This window comes from Xiphophorus couchianus, chromosome 19, assembly GCF_001444195.1.
Source record: "Xiphophorus couchianus chromosome 19, X_couchianus-1.0, whole genome shotgun sequence".
Classification (NCBI taxonomy): Eukaryota; Metazoa; Chordata; class Actinopteri; order Cyprinodontiformes; family Poeciliidae; genus Xiphophorus; species Xiphophorus couchianus.
The window spans coordinates 2,371,893-2,389,907 of record NC_040246.1 but is presented as its reverse complement, the minus strand read 5'-3'; the positions used below and the strand labels follow the sequence as shown (position 1 = coordinate 2,389,907).

At 42.7% G+C, this 18,015-nt stretch overlaps 1 protein-coding gene and 1 long non-coding RNA gene across 2 annotated transcripts in view; one reads left to right on the top strand and one right to left on the bottom strand.

Moving 5' to 3' along the window:
- Positions 1 to 7,607, bottom strand: part of galnt16 (UDP-N-acetyl-alpha-D-galactosamine:polypeptide N-acetylgalactosaminyltransferase 16) — a 51,324-nt gene extending 43,717 nt beyond the window's left edge. The window contains exon 1 of the mRNA XM_028001319.1: positions 7,120 to 7,607. Coding sequence (XP_027857120.1) covers positions 7,120 to 7,320 — 201 coding nt within the window. The 5' untranslated portion in view covers positions 7,321 to 7,607. The remainder of the gene's footprint in view (positions 1 to 7,119) is intronic.
- LOC114134646 (uncharacterized) lies at positions 7,119 to 12,973 on the top strand. The gene is made up of 3 exons (XR_003593432.1): positions 7,119 to 7,251; positions 8,790 to 8,841; positions 9,855 to 12,973. It is a non-coding gene; the product is annotated as an uncharacterized LOC114134646 (long non-coding RNA).
- The last annotated feature ends 5,042 nt before the right edge of the window (positions 12,974 to 18,015 follow it).

Below are 18,015 nucleotides of genomic sequence, written 5' to 3'. Positions count from 1 at the left end.
TGGAGGGTTGGAGGGTACGAACTGAGTCTGTAAAAGATTTGTACCGACACCAACCGACACCAACCTTGAATTGTCACACGGTTGTTGTAGAACATTCCCAAACTGCATGCCAATTAGCACATGGTGGATAAGGAGCATCGCATGGACACATGGTAAGCAGAAACCGTCGACTATGTGGTTTCCAGCCACGTAGTATCATTTTATAGCACAATCAAGTAATTATGTCACCTTCAGTTGTTATAAAATTGCTGCATGTATCAAACGTGGCTTAAAGGAAACATGACTTTGCGATTAATGCCTTGAAACTGGGCCTCTGTCCCTTTAAGAAGCTTTCTGAAACTCCGCCTCCAGCACGTCATCACACCAACATTCCTCCATCAAACGTTCACAAACGTTGGTTGAAGAGCTGCACTGAGAAGAGGCTCCTATAAGGAGCTCAGCAGATGATCAGATCCGCCAGGCGTTTGCTAATTGCTGCTGGCTAGTCTGAAGGAGCGGAGTGAGGGGGAGTCGAAGGAGAGAGGAGCGATTTGTAATGCGAAAGCTCTGCTTGGAAACTGCAACTGGGCGTGGAAGGAGGAACGTTGTCCCACCAAGTGTTTTACAAAGCTGAATGGTTGCCATGGGAGATTAAAGGATTTCTCAAATATATATGAAAGAATCAAGACAATGTTTTTGATTAGGAAATAACGTTAAGATGTAAAGCTAAAAGTAAGCTGACTTTACATAACACTTCCCCTTTAAGTATTGTTGGTACAAAATGTCCAACAATGTATGATTTGCTGTTTGTTCCTTTAAAAAAAAAAAACAAGCTGGGTGTGAACTGGTTGGTACGAAACATCGTAAAACTGAGTACAAATGGACGCACGACCCGTATGAAACGCACAAAACTTCACTTTGTACTACGTTACAAAATGACCAAAACATGAAGTGGAGTGGTGATGTCACCATCACCCCTCAGGAACAGGTACCAAGAATTGACAAGGCAAATGTTTTTTTTTTTTTTTTTAAAATGGCCGCTTCTTCAGCTGTTCAAATAGAAAGAGAAAATTGTAAAAACGATCACCTGCCAGTCTGTGCATCGATACTCTTTGAACCAGAGCCTGAAGAACCATGTTTCACTACCAAAGCTAATCACAGAAGCAAGTGATGTGAAACATGCATATTCAAACATTTGCTCTCTTTCTTTATCTGCCTTAAGAAACTGGTCTAAAACTGGAGGCAGATGACAGACAAAAGAAGGAAACAGTAGACGTTTTGAGGCTCAGTCTCGTGAATTAAGAATGAGCTTTGTCTGGAAGATGAGCAGCTCTGCTCCTACGGGCCGAGTTCAGACACTCGGAGGATTCCAGATATTCCACAGTCCCTCAGATTATCTCCCTGCGGTGCGTTTAGTTTTCATTCTTCCCACCTATGCCAGATGGGAGGACACTGAAGACATTCAGACTGCATTCTTTATCTTTTAGTTATTTTCAGTTGTATTTTACTAACGTTTGCAGCAATTAGGAGATGATTCTGTTGCAGGTCACTTATAAAACCGAACGGACGCTGTAACATTGCGCTGTTCCCTTACCGCCAACTAGATGCTAATATTCTGCTAAAGCCAGAAAATGTATATCTGAGTTTTATCACAATATTTTGTGATAACAATGACAGAAAAGTAACTATTAATTCCTTTTCTTTAGGCAACTGTATGACTGCAATATCAGCCCCACAAACACCAATACTGCTCTTGAAAAACATTCCCAAATGTGATGATGGGCTTCTGTAGATCACCGGTCACATAAAAAAAAAAAGAAGAAGTGAGATTTGTATTTTCACAATACAAATTGTAACTGCACTTAATCGTATTTTCAAATGTACTGATGCTTTCTTGGAGCAAACGGTGGAGAAACGAGCAAGAATAACGTCAACACGGACAGATTCTGGCTTTTATAAACGCCGTTAACTGCAGTTTATCGTGACAACAATAAATTGAAATTGTCATGATAAGATATTTATCAAGATAAATAATAAACTATATGATAAATGCCCACCCTTAGTTTAGGCTTCTTTTTTTTTTTAAGGGGTTGTCCTTTGATTGATTGATCAGTCCAGGGAATGAACGGCTTTTCGCCTGATGACCACTGGAGATGGGAAGCGGTTCCTGAATCACGCTACAAGGAGGAGCGGGTTCAGACAACGGATGGATGGATTTTTTTTTTTATGGCAGAATTAAACTATGAAACTTCCAAGGAATCCTTCATGATTGGACCGAGGCTGTTCTGTGTTCAAACTACCGCAAATTATTATTGCTTTCAACTTGTGGTGAAAGCAATAACCTTAAATTTGATTCATTTGACCAATACTTATACGCTAACCTGATATTATCCATAAAGGTCTGAAAATCAGCCACTGTCCTGCCAGCCAGGTCACGTCTCCACATGTGAACGGTCGTCACCCCAACGTTGCCGACTTAGCAGATTTGTTGCTGTATTTAGCGATTTTTCAGAAAAACAAATCGGTATTGGCCAAAGTCGGAATCAGCAGGCCAGGCTTTTTAAAACTCAATGATTGGCCAAAAAACAACCCAACCATTTTTAGAGTGCAGCTGAAACACATACAGACTCTGATTCTGTATAAATTGTTCAAAAAAACCTAGAAAAGTCAATTGGTTTTTTTTTGTTGTTGTTGTTCTCCTTAATAAGGTCAGAAAACCACATCATTCCAATTATGCACATTGTGTTGGTCTCTTAGGGAAGGTACGGTCATTTTATTTATATAGCACATTTTCAGGAACAAGGGAGTTCAAAGTGATTTACATGAATTAGAAGGAAATATTTAACAAGACAACTTTACCAAAGGAAAAACTAAATATAAAACTACATATTGGTTCCTCATGTTTATTAAGAATAAGAATAAGTAGTCCATATAAAATAGTGGGTGTTTCTCCAGATTAGTAGACGTTGGTTCTCCATGTTTGGTAAGATTAGTGAGGTATAAAACTAAACGTTGGTTTCAGTCGTTCTGGGTTGAGTTCTAGATTTCTAAATGTTGGTTCTCCATGTTTGATTCTATATAGTAGACGGTACTTTTTTCAAGTTTGTTCTAGATCTGTAAACTAACAGGAGTTTCTCCAGGTCTTACTCTGAAATTAGACGTATAAAATTAAATGTTGGTCTAAAGTAATAACTGCTCCACAGTTTATAAAAGTAGCCAAATGTTGATCTAAGGTTACTGGGATTTGAGGCCATATTACCTCTAATCCCAGTAAAACACACAAAGGTTTGCCTTTTTATTTATTTATTTTTTTGCGATGTGAAAAATGTGCGGAGGATTAATTTCCACTGCAATGCTCTGCATGGCCTTTCTTCCCCTCTCTCGCTCTCTTGAGCATGTTCATTAGCTGCATTCGTCACAGGTAATGATATCACTTTGTGAAAGCTGGCTCCGCTCTCCTCCCCCACTTTCCTCGTCATTTCCCCGACGCCGCGCTTCAGTTTAGAGTAACACGTTGCATGTGAACTTCCTCTGATTAAATTTGCAGCGTTCCCCGTAATCACCGGCCTCGCTGACCCGCACATCTGTTGCCTCGTTGTCAATGCCGGGCACGTCGCAAACGTCCGACCTCAGCTCGCCTTCGGGCCTTCGATGATGTCGCCGCTGCCATATGCCTCATGTGTGTCAGTAAGGTTTAGGTTCCTTAGGTTTTAATCTAATATTCCACATGCGTTCCTGTGCGTCGGCTCGGATGAAGCTGCTGGGTTATGTACAGTAGTTGCATTGAGACGCTGGGCAAGAAGTTGTATTTTTTTTTCCAGTTGGCATGTGACTGTGTAGAAACTTAATGACAGAACTGGGTTAAATGTGCCGTTAACGAAGCCTGAGCCGGGATCAACTACATGTTCCATTATTGTGACACTTATGAAACCTGAAGAGTTTGTGTGAGGGCAAAGCCTCGATGCCCTAGATGCCCTTTGCCCTCACACAAAACTGTTCTGTTTCATGATGTTTTTACCTGCTTTGAGCGTCAAGCAGGTACATTTTGCCGATTCTTTTTTGCAAAATGGCTCAATCAGATCGAATATCGACCATCGACGAAGATCAATTTCCAAGTCTTGCGTTGTACTCAGAGTTGAATTTAGATCCGTGCCGTTCCACCACACAAATATGCATTAATTAAACCCAGGACACGGCAGTTCTGACATTACTTTTACTGTTCTTTTTTAAGGTTTCGCCATCTTTAGCTCCAACCATCTTGATCAGAGGCCTTCCCACAGCCTGATGCTGCCACCACCCTATCTCACCGTGGTGGACGGTGTGTGTTCAGAGTTCTGCTTGTTGGCTAAAATGAAAAAAGTTCAAGTTTGACCTCATGTAACCAAATCACTTCTTCTACATGTTCCTAATGCTGTATTTAAAAAAAAAAAAAGGCCTTAAGAGATCAAATGAAAAATCGGCAGAATGCGCCCATTTTTCTCCGATCAATTGTCAGGATAATCGATCGAATAGCTGATTACTGTAAAAAAAAAAAAAAATGCAGCTAGGGATGGAATATATATATTGCGTCGAAATGCGTTCGACAGAAATGTTCGATGATTTCGCTGAACTTTGATCCAGAACCGCACAGCATTCTGGGCGATGTAGGCAGAGGAAACGCTTTAGCCGCTCAACCTCTCACAGCCGGCTAAGAAAAGTGGGTGGCGTCAAGTAACTCATTCATTCTTTGGTTGCCTAGCAACAACATGATGAGTAACTTGCGCAGGAGCAGTTTCATGTTTCGCCGTCATGCCTCACAAGTCCTGAAAAATAACCTTTTCAAAAACAGCGCAGAGTGAAAACTGTGGGTACAAGAGGAAAGGTCACCAGTTTGGCAGAATTTCAGATATTTAAAACAAAAAATGAATCAATAATTATCGGTGTCGACTGATATGAAACACTTATCGTGACACGTTGCAGCCCTACTTTTGTCCTATAGAATGCGATGAAGTTTTAGGTTGGAGCACGAGAAAACGTGAAAAATGTTTTTCACTTTTGCAAGGTGCTACCGGGACCACCAAGGTGCAGAGAGAGAGAGAGAAGGAGGGAAGCGTCAATTTAAAAATCCACAAACAAAACAAGGAATCAATTATGACAGAGCCACCCAGCAGGCCTCCGCTCTGCTCCAGAGAGCTGGCCAGAGCTGGCAGCAGGCAGCCGTCAGGTCAGATTACCAAAACAAACAGCAGGGACGTCTCATTGTGGTGACAGGCCAACGACCCAACTCACAAAAAAAAAACAGCTATTACAAAAGAGGGAGCTTCACTTTCAGGTCGAAGAACGATCTGATAAGAACTGCCAGAGTACGGCACGAGCCCCGGAAAGTCCGCCGGAGGGACGAGGGGATTGCTTTGTGCATCCTCCGACTCGGCACGGCAACCTCGGCTCTGAAACTCTGATGCAAAAAGCAAACGGGAGTAGACTGGGCAGGGGACACAGAGGAACTCTGTGTCTACGTAAACCAAGCTTGCATTTACAACTCTGAACGGTGGACGAGGTAAACAGGTGGATATTTCATTACACGATTACTCTGAGTTTCTTGCTGCAGCTCCAAATGCATGCTGGTATCTCTTTACGCCGAATGCAGCAGAATGCCTGTTAGACCACACGGTCTAATGTGAGCTGGCAGAACCTCAGAGTCCAGGGTGAGTCTGTGGCTGCAAACAGGAGGCTGCTGAACCGCCTGGACACAAGCATTTCAACACAGAGCTTTTCTAACCTCACAGCGTATGAAAAACTGTCGTTAGCTAGTTGGTCCTTCGTCCACTGGCTAACGAAGACTGTTGTATTGATTTCTACACACCCTGTTTGAATGCCTGCCACTCACCTTTGACCCCCACCTTCAAAAGACCCCAGAACTCACGCTAATGCTGTAGGGCTGAAACGATGAATCGTGATTAATCGATTACTTGAAGAATTGCCGATTAATCGTCAACTGCATTATATAGACTCAAAAAGCAGTAATTAAGGCAAAACTGTACAAAAAATAATACATGAATTTTGCATTAGAAGTGAAAAAATATTTGACTATAAATATGTTCTACACCCAAAATTCCATTCAGCTTCAACTGGTTCAAATTCTGTAAAATAAAAAAATATATATCATATGAAGCACCGTTTGCTGTCTAATTAAAATGTTATTCTCGTATTTTAAAAAAAGTAGTTGAATCGTTTCTTCATTAGTCTAATTTAAAATCTGCAGAATGTGCCAATGTCTACATCTGATTAATCGATTAATTGTCAGAATAATCAATTATTAAAATAAGAGTTTGTTGCATCCCTAAAGTTAGAAGGATTTTTAGTTGTACGCATTCGTTGCTACAAAAAATCAAACTAAAGGAATCCTGTTCTTGCACTGTAGGTCATATGGTGTTTATTTTCTTCTTTAAACATATCAACTGAGTTATTTGTTATTTTGTCGTATATCTAATATTTTATAAATTAAGCTTAAGCGGTTGAAAGAAAAATCTGCAAAATGTGGCAATTTTTCAATCCGATTAATCGTCGGAATGATTGATTAATAAAATATTCATTCGTTCCAGCCCTAATAATGACTCCGATTTTACACAATAACCTCCTGACATCCTGTTCTTGGTTTCTGGATTGTTTTTTTTTTTTAGTGTCCCACAATGATCATTAGTGGGCCCCATCTGTGCGCCCCGCATAAAACTTTCTGGAGGTGTCTGGGGAAAGTTCCCAAGGCGATTTGTTTACCAGCCATTTGCTCGTGACGCATTGGGCTTAGGACCGAGGTTCTACACGGGTTCTCCTGTGTAGCGCTCCGCGGCTGGCGAACAAACGGGAGAGAAACCGCAGAAAGCGCCGCGCAGCCTCTGGAACAAAGACATGTCTGCACTGGAGGAGGACGCCGTTCCCGCTCCACATGCACGTCAGCCGAGCTGAGCATTATTCCTGCTGAGAGCCGCACCATCAGTCCAAGTTTCGCACACACACACACACACACACACACACACACATGCACATCAACATGCAGCACACACTCCCCTGCAGCCCCGTCGCCTCCAGCCACAGCGCCGTTCCTTATCGTTTCATGACAGGCACCCCTCCTCCTTTCCTCCTCTCTGAGCCGCGTTCACTCACAATCAGCGGGATGGTCCTGTCGTCCCGGTGGATCTCCAGCCGGCCGGGGACCAGCTTCTGCCCGTGGCCCCTGCCGCGAGCCTGCGACGCGGACGACGACGGCGTCGACGCGGGCTTGCTGTCCTGCCACAGGTAATAAAACGTGCCGAGGATCCAGGCGACGGTCAGTATGGCGATGGCGTTGGCCCGTATCCTGCGCATGGTGAGCCCATAAGGAGGGCACCGGAGGCGAGCCCGCGGCTGGTTCAGGTCCGCCTGGCGGAAGGTGCAGCCCGCCGCCCCCGCCGGTGATGGGTTGAACCTGCAGAGGAGACGCGCAGCCTCTGCCTCTGTCGCTCCTGTCTGCCGGAGACGCTGCCTCTCTGCTGGGATTTGCGCACCGACTGGAGCGCACGGTCCTAGCGCCGAGCCGCGCACCCCACACGCGCACACACCCTGTATACACGCAACACTGTCGCGCGCGCACTGCCATGGGCTGCAACAATAAAGGGGAGGAAGTCTGCTCCTCTTCTCTTCTTTATCGGAGGAAAAAAACAGTGGAAGCGAAACCGCCTGCTTCACGACGGCGCATTAGGGCCATTGTAGACAGAGAAATGAAAAGAAAGGGAGTAGGGAGCACATTACCGCCCCCAAACTCTGAAAATTATAGATTAATCTCAAAATGTTCAGAAAAACTCAGAAAATTTAATTTTTTGGTAAATTTTCGTCTAAAGATTTTGTTTTTTAATTCCAAGGGTTTTTTTTCTAGTAAATTCTTGAGATTAATCATAAAATGAACCTTTTTCTATTAATCAGGCCACCAGGAGCGATGAATGGTGTAAACCGCCTTGGTTACATTGTGGAGCCAAAACACAAACAGAGTCAATGCACAGATGAGAACAGGCCAATCATCGTTTGAGTCAATGTCCACACAAAAGAATAACTGAGATTAACCTCTGAGATTTTGTTGAAAAAGAAAATGTAAAGACTTCTTAGTTTCAAATGTAAAAAATCAAACTCAGAAACTTTCCAAAGGTAAAAAAAAAATAAATTTACTTTTGAAACTCAGAAAATAATTTTAAAAAACAACATTTTCCTAAAACGTTTCTGAGATTAATCTCAAACTTTCCGAGTTTAGGTGGACGGTCTTGTGTTGGTGCCACGCTCTTTCCGTTTCCAGATGATGGACTGAACGGTGCTCTGGACGTTCACAGCTTGGGAAATCTTTTTGTAGCTTTTTGCTTCACAACTTTCTCTCCGTCCCGTCCGCTGTGCTCCTCATGATGCCATTTGCTCCCCAACACCGTCTCTCCCAGCCTCTGAGGCGTCACGGAGACCACACACTAAACTGGTGGACTCCAGTTAGCCATTAGCAGTCATCAGGCAATTGGTTTGCACTCAGAGAAAAATGGGGCTGAATATTTTACCACACCACACTTTTCAGTTTTTTATTTGCACAAAAATGCTTTGAATCGCGTCTCATTTTAATCGAATGCCACTGTGTGTGTTGGTCTTTCACATTAAATTCAAATGAAATCTATTTATGTTTGTGGTTGTGATGCGACACAATGTGGAAAAAGTCGAAAGTCACTGAAGATCATCAGATCAACCAGAGAACTCAGGAAACAGCGTTTTTGTTGTTGCCGTTTCACAGGTTTTCCTCTGTCTCTGTTTCTGTGATCACATTGCAGATGGAGCCAAATTACTACAATGACTCTGAATTTTAAAATAATAATGAAAAAGGTAAGTCTGACACTCCCAGAACACACACACACACACAGTGGAGAATGGAGGTGGCAGCATAATGCTGGTGACATGCAATTTAGTTGGTTTTTTTGTTTGTTTTTTTCTGTTATTTCACAGATAGCCAATAGAAGATGTTATTTTCTATTTTATTTTGATTTCAAACACCTTTATTCTAAGGTAAATGTATGCTCACGTTCAGGGTGAATGTACTTACCTTTATTTTGTAAAATCTTGCAAAATGGTTAACAAAAAACAAAAATAACGTCCATCATATTCACTTTAATTAGCGCGACACATTTAAAGGGAAATTGTGTTTATTTATCAAGGCCACTGAACTGGGCTTACTGGGCATCTTCACTGATGTAACCAGTAAAAATGCCTTAAAGGCTCAAACTAAAGGCATGTCAGCTGAATTTATTACAGCATCTCACACTGAAAGCCCAACTCTTAGTTGAAGTAAGTTTATTTAGTGAAAACTCACAAGTTGCACAACTATTGTTAGAGCTAGCTAACAACTGAAATATGTCTATCAAAGGACCTGTTTGCATTTTGTCAGCACACAGTGAGCACTAAGGTAGAGGAAGTAAACAAAAAATCTCAGAATCTCAATGTTAGCAAAGCATATCCTCTTAGGATCACTGTGTGTCCATAGCAACCATCAGCTACTATCTCCCAACCATTTGGTTTTGGATGTGATGTGAGCAAAAAAAAAAAAAAAATCCTGTTCTGTTCTACCATCACAAACGTAACCATGTGGAGTTTACTACACTTATGGCTCTTACTCTAAAGCTGTGTGATCTGGTCAGATGAGATCAAGATTAAACTTTTCAGCTTCAGGTGGGATTGGTGTGAAAATTCACCTCATGCATTGTTAAAAGGGTGGGATCATGTAAAAAACAGCCTTTTGAGCTTGACATCATGTTGTAACGTTATTCCCTCATCAAAAACATACCTGGAGTGTTGCTTTGATTCTTTCATGCACGTTTGAGAAATCCTTGAATCTCTCATAGCAACCATTGAGCTGTGGAAAACGCCTGGGTGGACCTAGCCCCGCCTTCAAGGATGAAGCTCCTCCTCTGAGCTGCAGTTTACAAGCTTCCGAGCTTCCACTTGCCCCACTCTCAGCTCCTTCAGACTCTCCAGCAGCAATTAGCAAACGCCTGGTGGAAACTGCACGTCATTGTATAAACATTGACTTTAGTCCAATCCCTGTTTCTTTGCAGCTGAAACCAGGAATGTCGAGGTTTGTCTCCCTCCACGTTGACAGAAGTCTCTGGAAACTCCCCCACTGAAGCATCCTCACACCTCCCCACACACACTCGTCCTGTCATCCCCTTGGCCAGTAAGGAAGCCTCCGTGGCCAGGTCCGGAGGAGAGAAATGAGGCCGCACTGCACAGCGTCCAGAGTTCCCAACAAAGCTGCCAGCGCTGGACGCCTCACTGCAACTGCTGTGCGCTTTTCCTCTTCGCCTTGTCGGCGCGTGTTGAGACTTTCTCCTGCTTTGGGGTGTCACTGTCTTCCCCAAAGACCACAGCAGAGCTGCGAGAGGCGCAGGCCTGTCCATACGGATGAAGACGAATGTCTGCCAGCCTTGGGGCCAGATGTGGCTCTGACCCCCTCACGCTTCTTCCTCTTTGTACGCGCACACAAGACGGATTCGGGGCAGATCTCGTCAGCTGACGGTCTCTCTGTGACAGGACCGAGAATAGATGTTCTCATCGTCGGCGCAGTGAGATTCACCTCCGAGCTACGGAGATAAAAGGTGCCTGAAGCCTGCTAGACTTTTTTTTTCAAATGTTGTTTTTTTTTATCTACAAAGGTTATTTTCATGCCTATGATTAAATGAACAATGACAAGAACATGCTCGTGAGGAACAGAGGGCAGCGCACTGCGAACCGGTTCCCACCCCTTGAGCCTTTCTCTATTTGTCACGCTGCAGAATAAAATGTCAAAGTATTTCATTGGGATTTAATTGGAGAAGCAACCAAGAGATCCATGGCAACTCTGGAGGAGCTGCAACGCCAAATCCAATCAGATTTCTACTTACAATCGTGAATTTTCTTTTCCCATCTGCTCTGGAAATTGATGCACTTCTTTCGAGAAAAATGAACATTGTTCTTTTATTCTATGAAATACTGACAACATGTCTCCGACATTCCAAACAAAAATTTAGTACTTATTTGCAGAAAGTGAGAAATGGTCAAAATAAAGAAACAGATGCAGTGCTTTCAGACCTCAAATAATGCAAAAAAAAACAAGTTCATATTCATTTAGAAACCACAATACTGATGTTTTAACCTGGGAAGAGTTCAGGAATCCATATTTGATGGAATATCCAGGAGGTTTTCAATGGTGCAGTGGGCTCTTCACCTTTTCCAGAGCTGTATACACTTTTATTTTTATGTCTTGATTGAAGATGAATAGTTTACCTTTCTATGCCCTTATGGAAGTCCAGGGCGGTGGCCAACATATTTTAGGAATGGGCCACGCCCCCCTCCCCCGGCCCTCCTCTTGGGGTCGCCACTGATTTGTGATTGTAAAGACATAAAACATGGCTTGTTGAAATATATCACCACCTACAAAAACAGATTAAAATAAACATTAAGTCATTTTTGAACAGGACACAGCTGGGGATTTCATTTCTTCTTTTTTTTTTACAGTCAATGATTTCATTTTACTCCACGTTTCTTTCCCCCTGCTGCCTCTGGATCATGTTTCTTCTTCTTTGCGCCTGTGACGATGAGAACTTGGCCCTCCTGACCCGTGATGCTGTGGCGGTGGGCCCAGCTGTGGGGAAGCTTCTCACACAGTGTTTTTGCTCTTAGCTGGGTTTGGATGAGCTCACACTGTTAACATGTTTCTTGTTGCAGACGGAGAAAGAGGGGGGGGGGGGGAGATAGCGGGATGAGAAACTGCAGCTTTCTCGGTTCTGCCATGACCCCGGGGCGTTATCACGCTTCTTCTGTTGTCTCTACTGGTGAGCAGGTTCACATTTAAAGGTGGGGAGACTTTTTTTTTCTTCATTCTTTCTTTTTTTAAAGACAGACTATTTCAGAGGTTGTAGTTCAAAATAAACTAACGGGTTAACGGTTCTCTTTTTTTTTTTTTCTTGTCATTTTAGTCACTGTTTAATTTTCGCAGAGAGCTGGAAGCTGCTAATTAAAACGCATAATTTAAAACGCACAAGCGGGATAATGAGGAGCAACACGTCCACGGAAGGAAAGGCGCAGATTATATTTAGATTCTGGGCTGCCGGATTAACGGCTCGCGACCAGGATGAGGGCTTTTGTCTTGCTTGTCCCCCAGATAATTTGGTGTTTATTTGAGAAAAAAAATGACATAATTGAAATAAGATTCAGTGGATCTGCCTGTAAATTAAAGGAAAGGTGAAGTTAAAATCTTCCTCTCCCAGCACAGTTTCTCTGGTTTCCCAGCCTGGCTCCTCAAGGCACACCGGCCTGCATGCTTCAGATGTTTCCCTGCTTTAAGCACACCTGATTCCAGCTGATGGCTGATTAACGGGCTTTTGCTGAAGTGCAATCATGTGAATCAGGCGTGTTAAAGCAGGGAAACACCTGAAACATGCTGAGCGCCAGGGTTGAGAAACAGATGCTCTCCGATGCTCCACATTTAGGTCTGAAGACTGAGAGGTTCGTCTGTGTTGATTTAGCGATATGTTATCCTGTTGAAAACCTCATCAGAGGTCACTTAAAATGTCATTTTATTACAAGTTAACGATGCCGTGCTCTCTAACGGTTCTCTGACGCTTCAAGAAACTCCTTTTTCTGAAAGCCTGCCCTCAGGAGGTCGCCACAACGTCTTCAACGAAGTTTCCACCAGCGCTGACCTGAGAAGCAGCTCCTGCAATGAGCTCTGCAGATGCGCCACCAGGCGTTTGCTGATTGCTGCCGGCTAGTCTGAAGGAGCCGAGTGGCGGAAGCTTGTAAACTGCAGCTCAGAGGAGGAGCTTCATCCTTGAAGGCGGGGCTAGGTCCACCCAGGCGTTTTCCACAGCTCAATGGTTGCTATGAGAGATTCAAGGATTTCTCAAACATGCATGAAAGAATCAAAGCAACACTCCAGGTATGTTTTTGATGAGGGAATAACGTTACAACATGATGTCAAGCTCAAAAGGCTGGTTTTTACATGACACCATGCTTTTAACAATGCATGAGGTGAATTTTCACACCAATCCCACCTGAAGCTGAAAAGTTTAATCTTGATCTCATCTGACCAGATCACACAGCTTTAGAGTAAGAGCCATAAGTGTAGTAAACTCCACATGGTTACGTTTGTGATGGTAGAACAGAACAGGATTTTTTTTTTTTTTTTGGCTCACATCACATCCAAAACCAAATGGTTGGGAGATAGTAGCTGATGGTTGCTATGGACACACAGTGATCCTAAGAGGATATGCTTTGCTAACATTGAGATTCTGAGATTTTTTGTTTACTTCCTCTACCTTAGTGCTCACTGTGTGCTGACAAAATGCAAACAGGTCCTTTGATAGACATATTTCAGTTGTTAGCTAGCTCTAACAATAGTTGTGCAACTTGTGAACATGCGATAAATATCTATCTATTACATATATACGTTATTCCTTCTACACCAACACAAAAATGTGCAAACCTCTAGTAGAAAATCTTTGCCCAGAAACACCCAAAAAGAGCATCCAGTCTGCACACAGGGATGTTTAAACGGTTTGCAGATATCTGTGTGTAGGTGGGTGTGTGAGCACTCTGCTGCGTACACTCGAGCAGCGATCATCACAAGACAGAGGCCTTCTGCTTTGACCGTAACCCCCCGACCTCTGTCTTTAAGTGGGTTGCAGGGAAAAGTGTAGCACAGCAACTGCTAGATCGTGCAGAAAGAAGAAATAACAGGATTTTGTTTGTAAAACGTAGCAGAAATCTGAAGCTGTTCACTATTTTTCATGAACTCTGTGCGTTTCCTGGACAACAAGGCGCAGACAAAATGAAAGCAAATCAAATGTACAGTGAGGACGACGCATGTAGAAAGTAATCTTTTGTTCTGTAGATGTCAAAAGTTGGTAGAAGCATATCTCCAAAGACTTGGAGCAGCGAAAGGTGATTCTACAAAGTGTGAAAAACGTGGCACACTTTCAAATTTATACCTGCAGATTTTACTTCCTAAGGCTTCGTACGGATCCGGTTGTTTGGGGAAGAACAACACCCGACATTTCAAATCTCATCGCGATGGTTAGACCATGAAGCAAAGATCCCAGACACACTTCCAGTCGCACATACACTCACCGTCGCAGGACTCCCAGAATACCAGAGTGATGATCGGGGAAAGTTTATCCTACATCTTGCAGGAGCCGATAATCCTCAGCCTTTGATGTGTGCAAGTTTAGTCTAGTACATGTTGTAAGAGTCTGCTGTGCAAGATACTGACTGTGAGGAATTCATCAGAACCTCTGGGCCCAGTGTGAAGGTGATGAGGCAGAGCTTGACTCACATCAGCCCTGCTAACAAAAACAAGATGCTCAAGAGTCAACAACAACAAACAGTAAGCATGTTCTTATCAAGCAACGCTTGGATCCCAGCTGGAAGGGGAAAAATGATCATTTTTACTCTTGTATCCAATAATAACAATAATAATAATAAAGGTTTCCTGTTTTAGGTCAGTTAAGATTATATTTCTATTGCCTAAATGCTAAAATAATGTCTAAGAGGATATATTCTAATTTATTGAATATAATTCTGATAATATTACCTCATTATTTTTGTTTTAGGAGAATAGTTCTGGCCGGAACATATATGGGTGTTTCCGGTACGTCGCTAAATCTGACGCACAAGCGACGGACAACAAAAAGCCGCTTCTGTTCAGGCCCGCCTGGGGGGTTATAACTTGTGCTTCAAAACGTTATCTCATGGGACGCTGGAAAAGACTATTGTTGTGTTCAAGTTACGCTGAAAGGAGTTCGCCTAACAGCGAAGCTGTTCAGGTTTAAAATAGCATCTCAATGCTAAACATGTAGCAGCAGCGCAAACGTGTCCAGCGTTGACGCCAGCCGTTCCTGAAACGCTGAAAGCAGACGGGGTGTAGTAACACTCTGCACCGATCTGATGACTGAATAACATAAATAACAGACTTAAAACAATACAAATATTTGTTGAGCTTATATACGTCTTTTTATTTAATAGTTTTGAATTGAAAATGTTGCTCTTTTGTTGATGTATAGTTTAATAAAAATTAAACTGGATGACTTTTTTTTTAAATCTAGTCCCACCACTCATTATTTTCCTTACTCCTCACAATAAGCACTGATTTCATTGATCGCTCGCATGATTCCTGATGAAATATACCCATTAATTAGCCATCAGCCCAGTCATGCTCAAATATTTTTATTTTTCCTCCATCGTTCTGTCACACAGCGATTTCCCACATGGTGATCATAATGCAATCCATCACCTCCTGTTTCCCTGAAGTGATTCCGAGCAGATGGGCGGAGCTCCAGGATACAGAGCTCCAGTCAGGCGGAAAGTACACAAGGTGTGTGTGGCAGACTGTTGCTTTGTTGCACAAGATAACTGCTGACAGAAAGGCCATCGCATCCTGCTGGAGATGAGCCAACTGGGCCAACCTGGAGCAACAACACGCCTCGCTGCAACAGGAAGCACAGAGATAAGAGAGGACGCATCGCAGGCTCACACAGGAACATGTGAGGCAAATATGAAACACGAAAGGATTTTGAATTAATACATTTTGTTAGGTTTTTTTTTTTTTAATCTCCGCAACAATTTTAATCTTTCTTATTATGCTATCTTTCTTTACAATGTTTAATTCTTACCGTTTTCATTCTTATCTTTTCTGTCTCCATGTTTCTACAACCACGAACATCACTGTATTTTATTGGGATTTTAAATAGAGGAGCATAAAATTGAGTGCAATTGTGAGCCGGGAAGGAAAACGGTTTTAAAAATGTTCTCCAAATCAAGAATTGAAAAGTGCCGTGTACGTTTGTTTTTGGGGTTTTTTTTTTACATCGAAGTGTTAAGGCTGTGGTAGACGAGCCAAAGATAAATGTGGTCAGAGAGGAGCACATTTCCGCAGGATAAAAATTGACACCATTTTCACATATTTACAAGAAAAATGTGGAATTTTTCTGATGCCCAAGAATTCAAGATTTGTGAGAAAATATCCAGATCTCCACCTCCTAAATGTACCTCCTCTATCTCAGAGGACTTCTGCAGTTTCTCGCCAAAAATGTTTGTCTTTATAATCTTCGAAAACAGCTATTTTTGTTCCTGATCACTTTTGGGTGTTTTCACAAATCTTAGACTTTAAAATATCTGAAATATCCTAGTTTTAAAATAAAAAAATGTTTGCCTTTAATCATAGAAAAGCATTTTTTTGTTCTCTTGAGCATTCGCTACTTTTCGACATCAGAGAACATCCAAGTTTTTTCTTGTAAAGCTGTGAAATTAATCTAAAGGTCTCTGCGTTTTTGACAGAAATTTACTCCTCTATGGCTGCATCATTTGTTTTCCTTGATCTAAAATGACCCCAACACTCCAGGTCAGTCAGATTTCATAAAAATAAATTTTGTACAGCAATAACCAAGCCAAGCTAACAAATATGCTTTGAACCGAACCTCTCCGTTGTAGTTCGTAATTCCTAAGTGTACAGACAAACAGTTATTGTAGTTAGTGTGGGGACTCTTGGCAGCCTGTAGGGTTGGTTCACCAACGCCTTGGGCTGGATCTGGTAAGGAACTTGTTAGATGACGGCGCCTACAGCACAAATGGGAAAAGGCAGATCACATACAGATGTTTCCCAGGAGGATAAATAGTATTCAAATATTTGGATGCTTCTAATCTTCCTCTAATTATACCTCAGGGATTTAGACACAGACATCTGCCAACAACTGTACATCACGGCGCTTTGCTGCAGCATGTCTTGGGAGGTCGGCGGGACGAGAGAGGAGCTAACCGGTTCAGCCCATTTACCGTTTAATGGCCCTTACTAGTTTCTGCATGAAACATGAATGTTTTAAGGGTTGTAATAGATTTGTGACCCAAAGGCCTTCAATTTTTACCCTGTGTAGCTTTCTGTTTATTATGATCTGGTCTGACCTGTTGCTGTTTTACCAGAGCGCTGCAGAAACCTAAAGACCAGCTCACATCAGAGCTCATCATGCTGAAGGGTTTGCACTCATATAGAGTTTGACTATAATGGATGAAATATGGCTTGAATTAGAATTACAGGATTAAAGAGTTCAAAATGGCTGGTGAGGTTAAGACCCTTCAACAGCATTTCTGAGCTGCTGTTTAGGTTTTCTAACTGAATTATGGGACTTTCTGAGCCTGACCAACCTACATTTCCACCTCTACCTCATTACTTCCCTCTGCTGTGCCTTAAATAACCACATATCTACAGCGCCAGCATGATGGCAGCCTGCCTACAGAGTAACAGCAGTCAGAACAACAATGGATCTATCTAAAACTATCTGTCTAGATCCATCAATCTAAGCCAAAATAAAATTAGCTATCCAGAACAAGCCATCTGTACAGAACTAGACCCATGTATCTTTCAATCTGGATCTGTCTGTCTAGTTCTATCTTAGTGGCTCAATCTATCTATCTGGATCTATCAGACAGACACCCCATCGTGACCAGGGGTTTTCCTTTTCATTCTGGTGCAGACCATAGAGCAGAAGTTGCCAGGCTTAATGTGGGCAAACTCCCATTGGTTGGGCAGCATCCAGTTGGAAGATCTTTTCCATTTCTACATCGGCCCACTCTTCCAAGACATGACAGCATCTCAGCGCGGTAAAAAAACCCCAAAAAAACAAAGACGGTGTGAGAACTCCACAAACCTGGAGGAGAGGTGAATTATTCAGTGTTTCTTCCAGTCCAGCGGACATTGCTTTTATTTTTGAAAGTCTCCCGAGACCCTCTCGCAATAATGCTGCAACTCCGCTTTAGCTCCAGATAAAACAGCCAAGCACACGGCGCTCGCTCTGGCTGTTCTCAGGCTTCACCGTGCCTCCCTCCCCAGATGAAAGAGTCATTAGGGTCCTCCGGAGAGGCCCAGACGGAGAAAGCGCCGGGGGCGTCTCGTTCGGTTGTGCTGCGTTGCCGAGCAGTCGGACTGTTGTGATTTTGTTGCTTCTGCCGTCTCGCCCGAGTGGAAGAGAGTTAGTT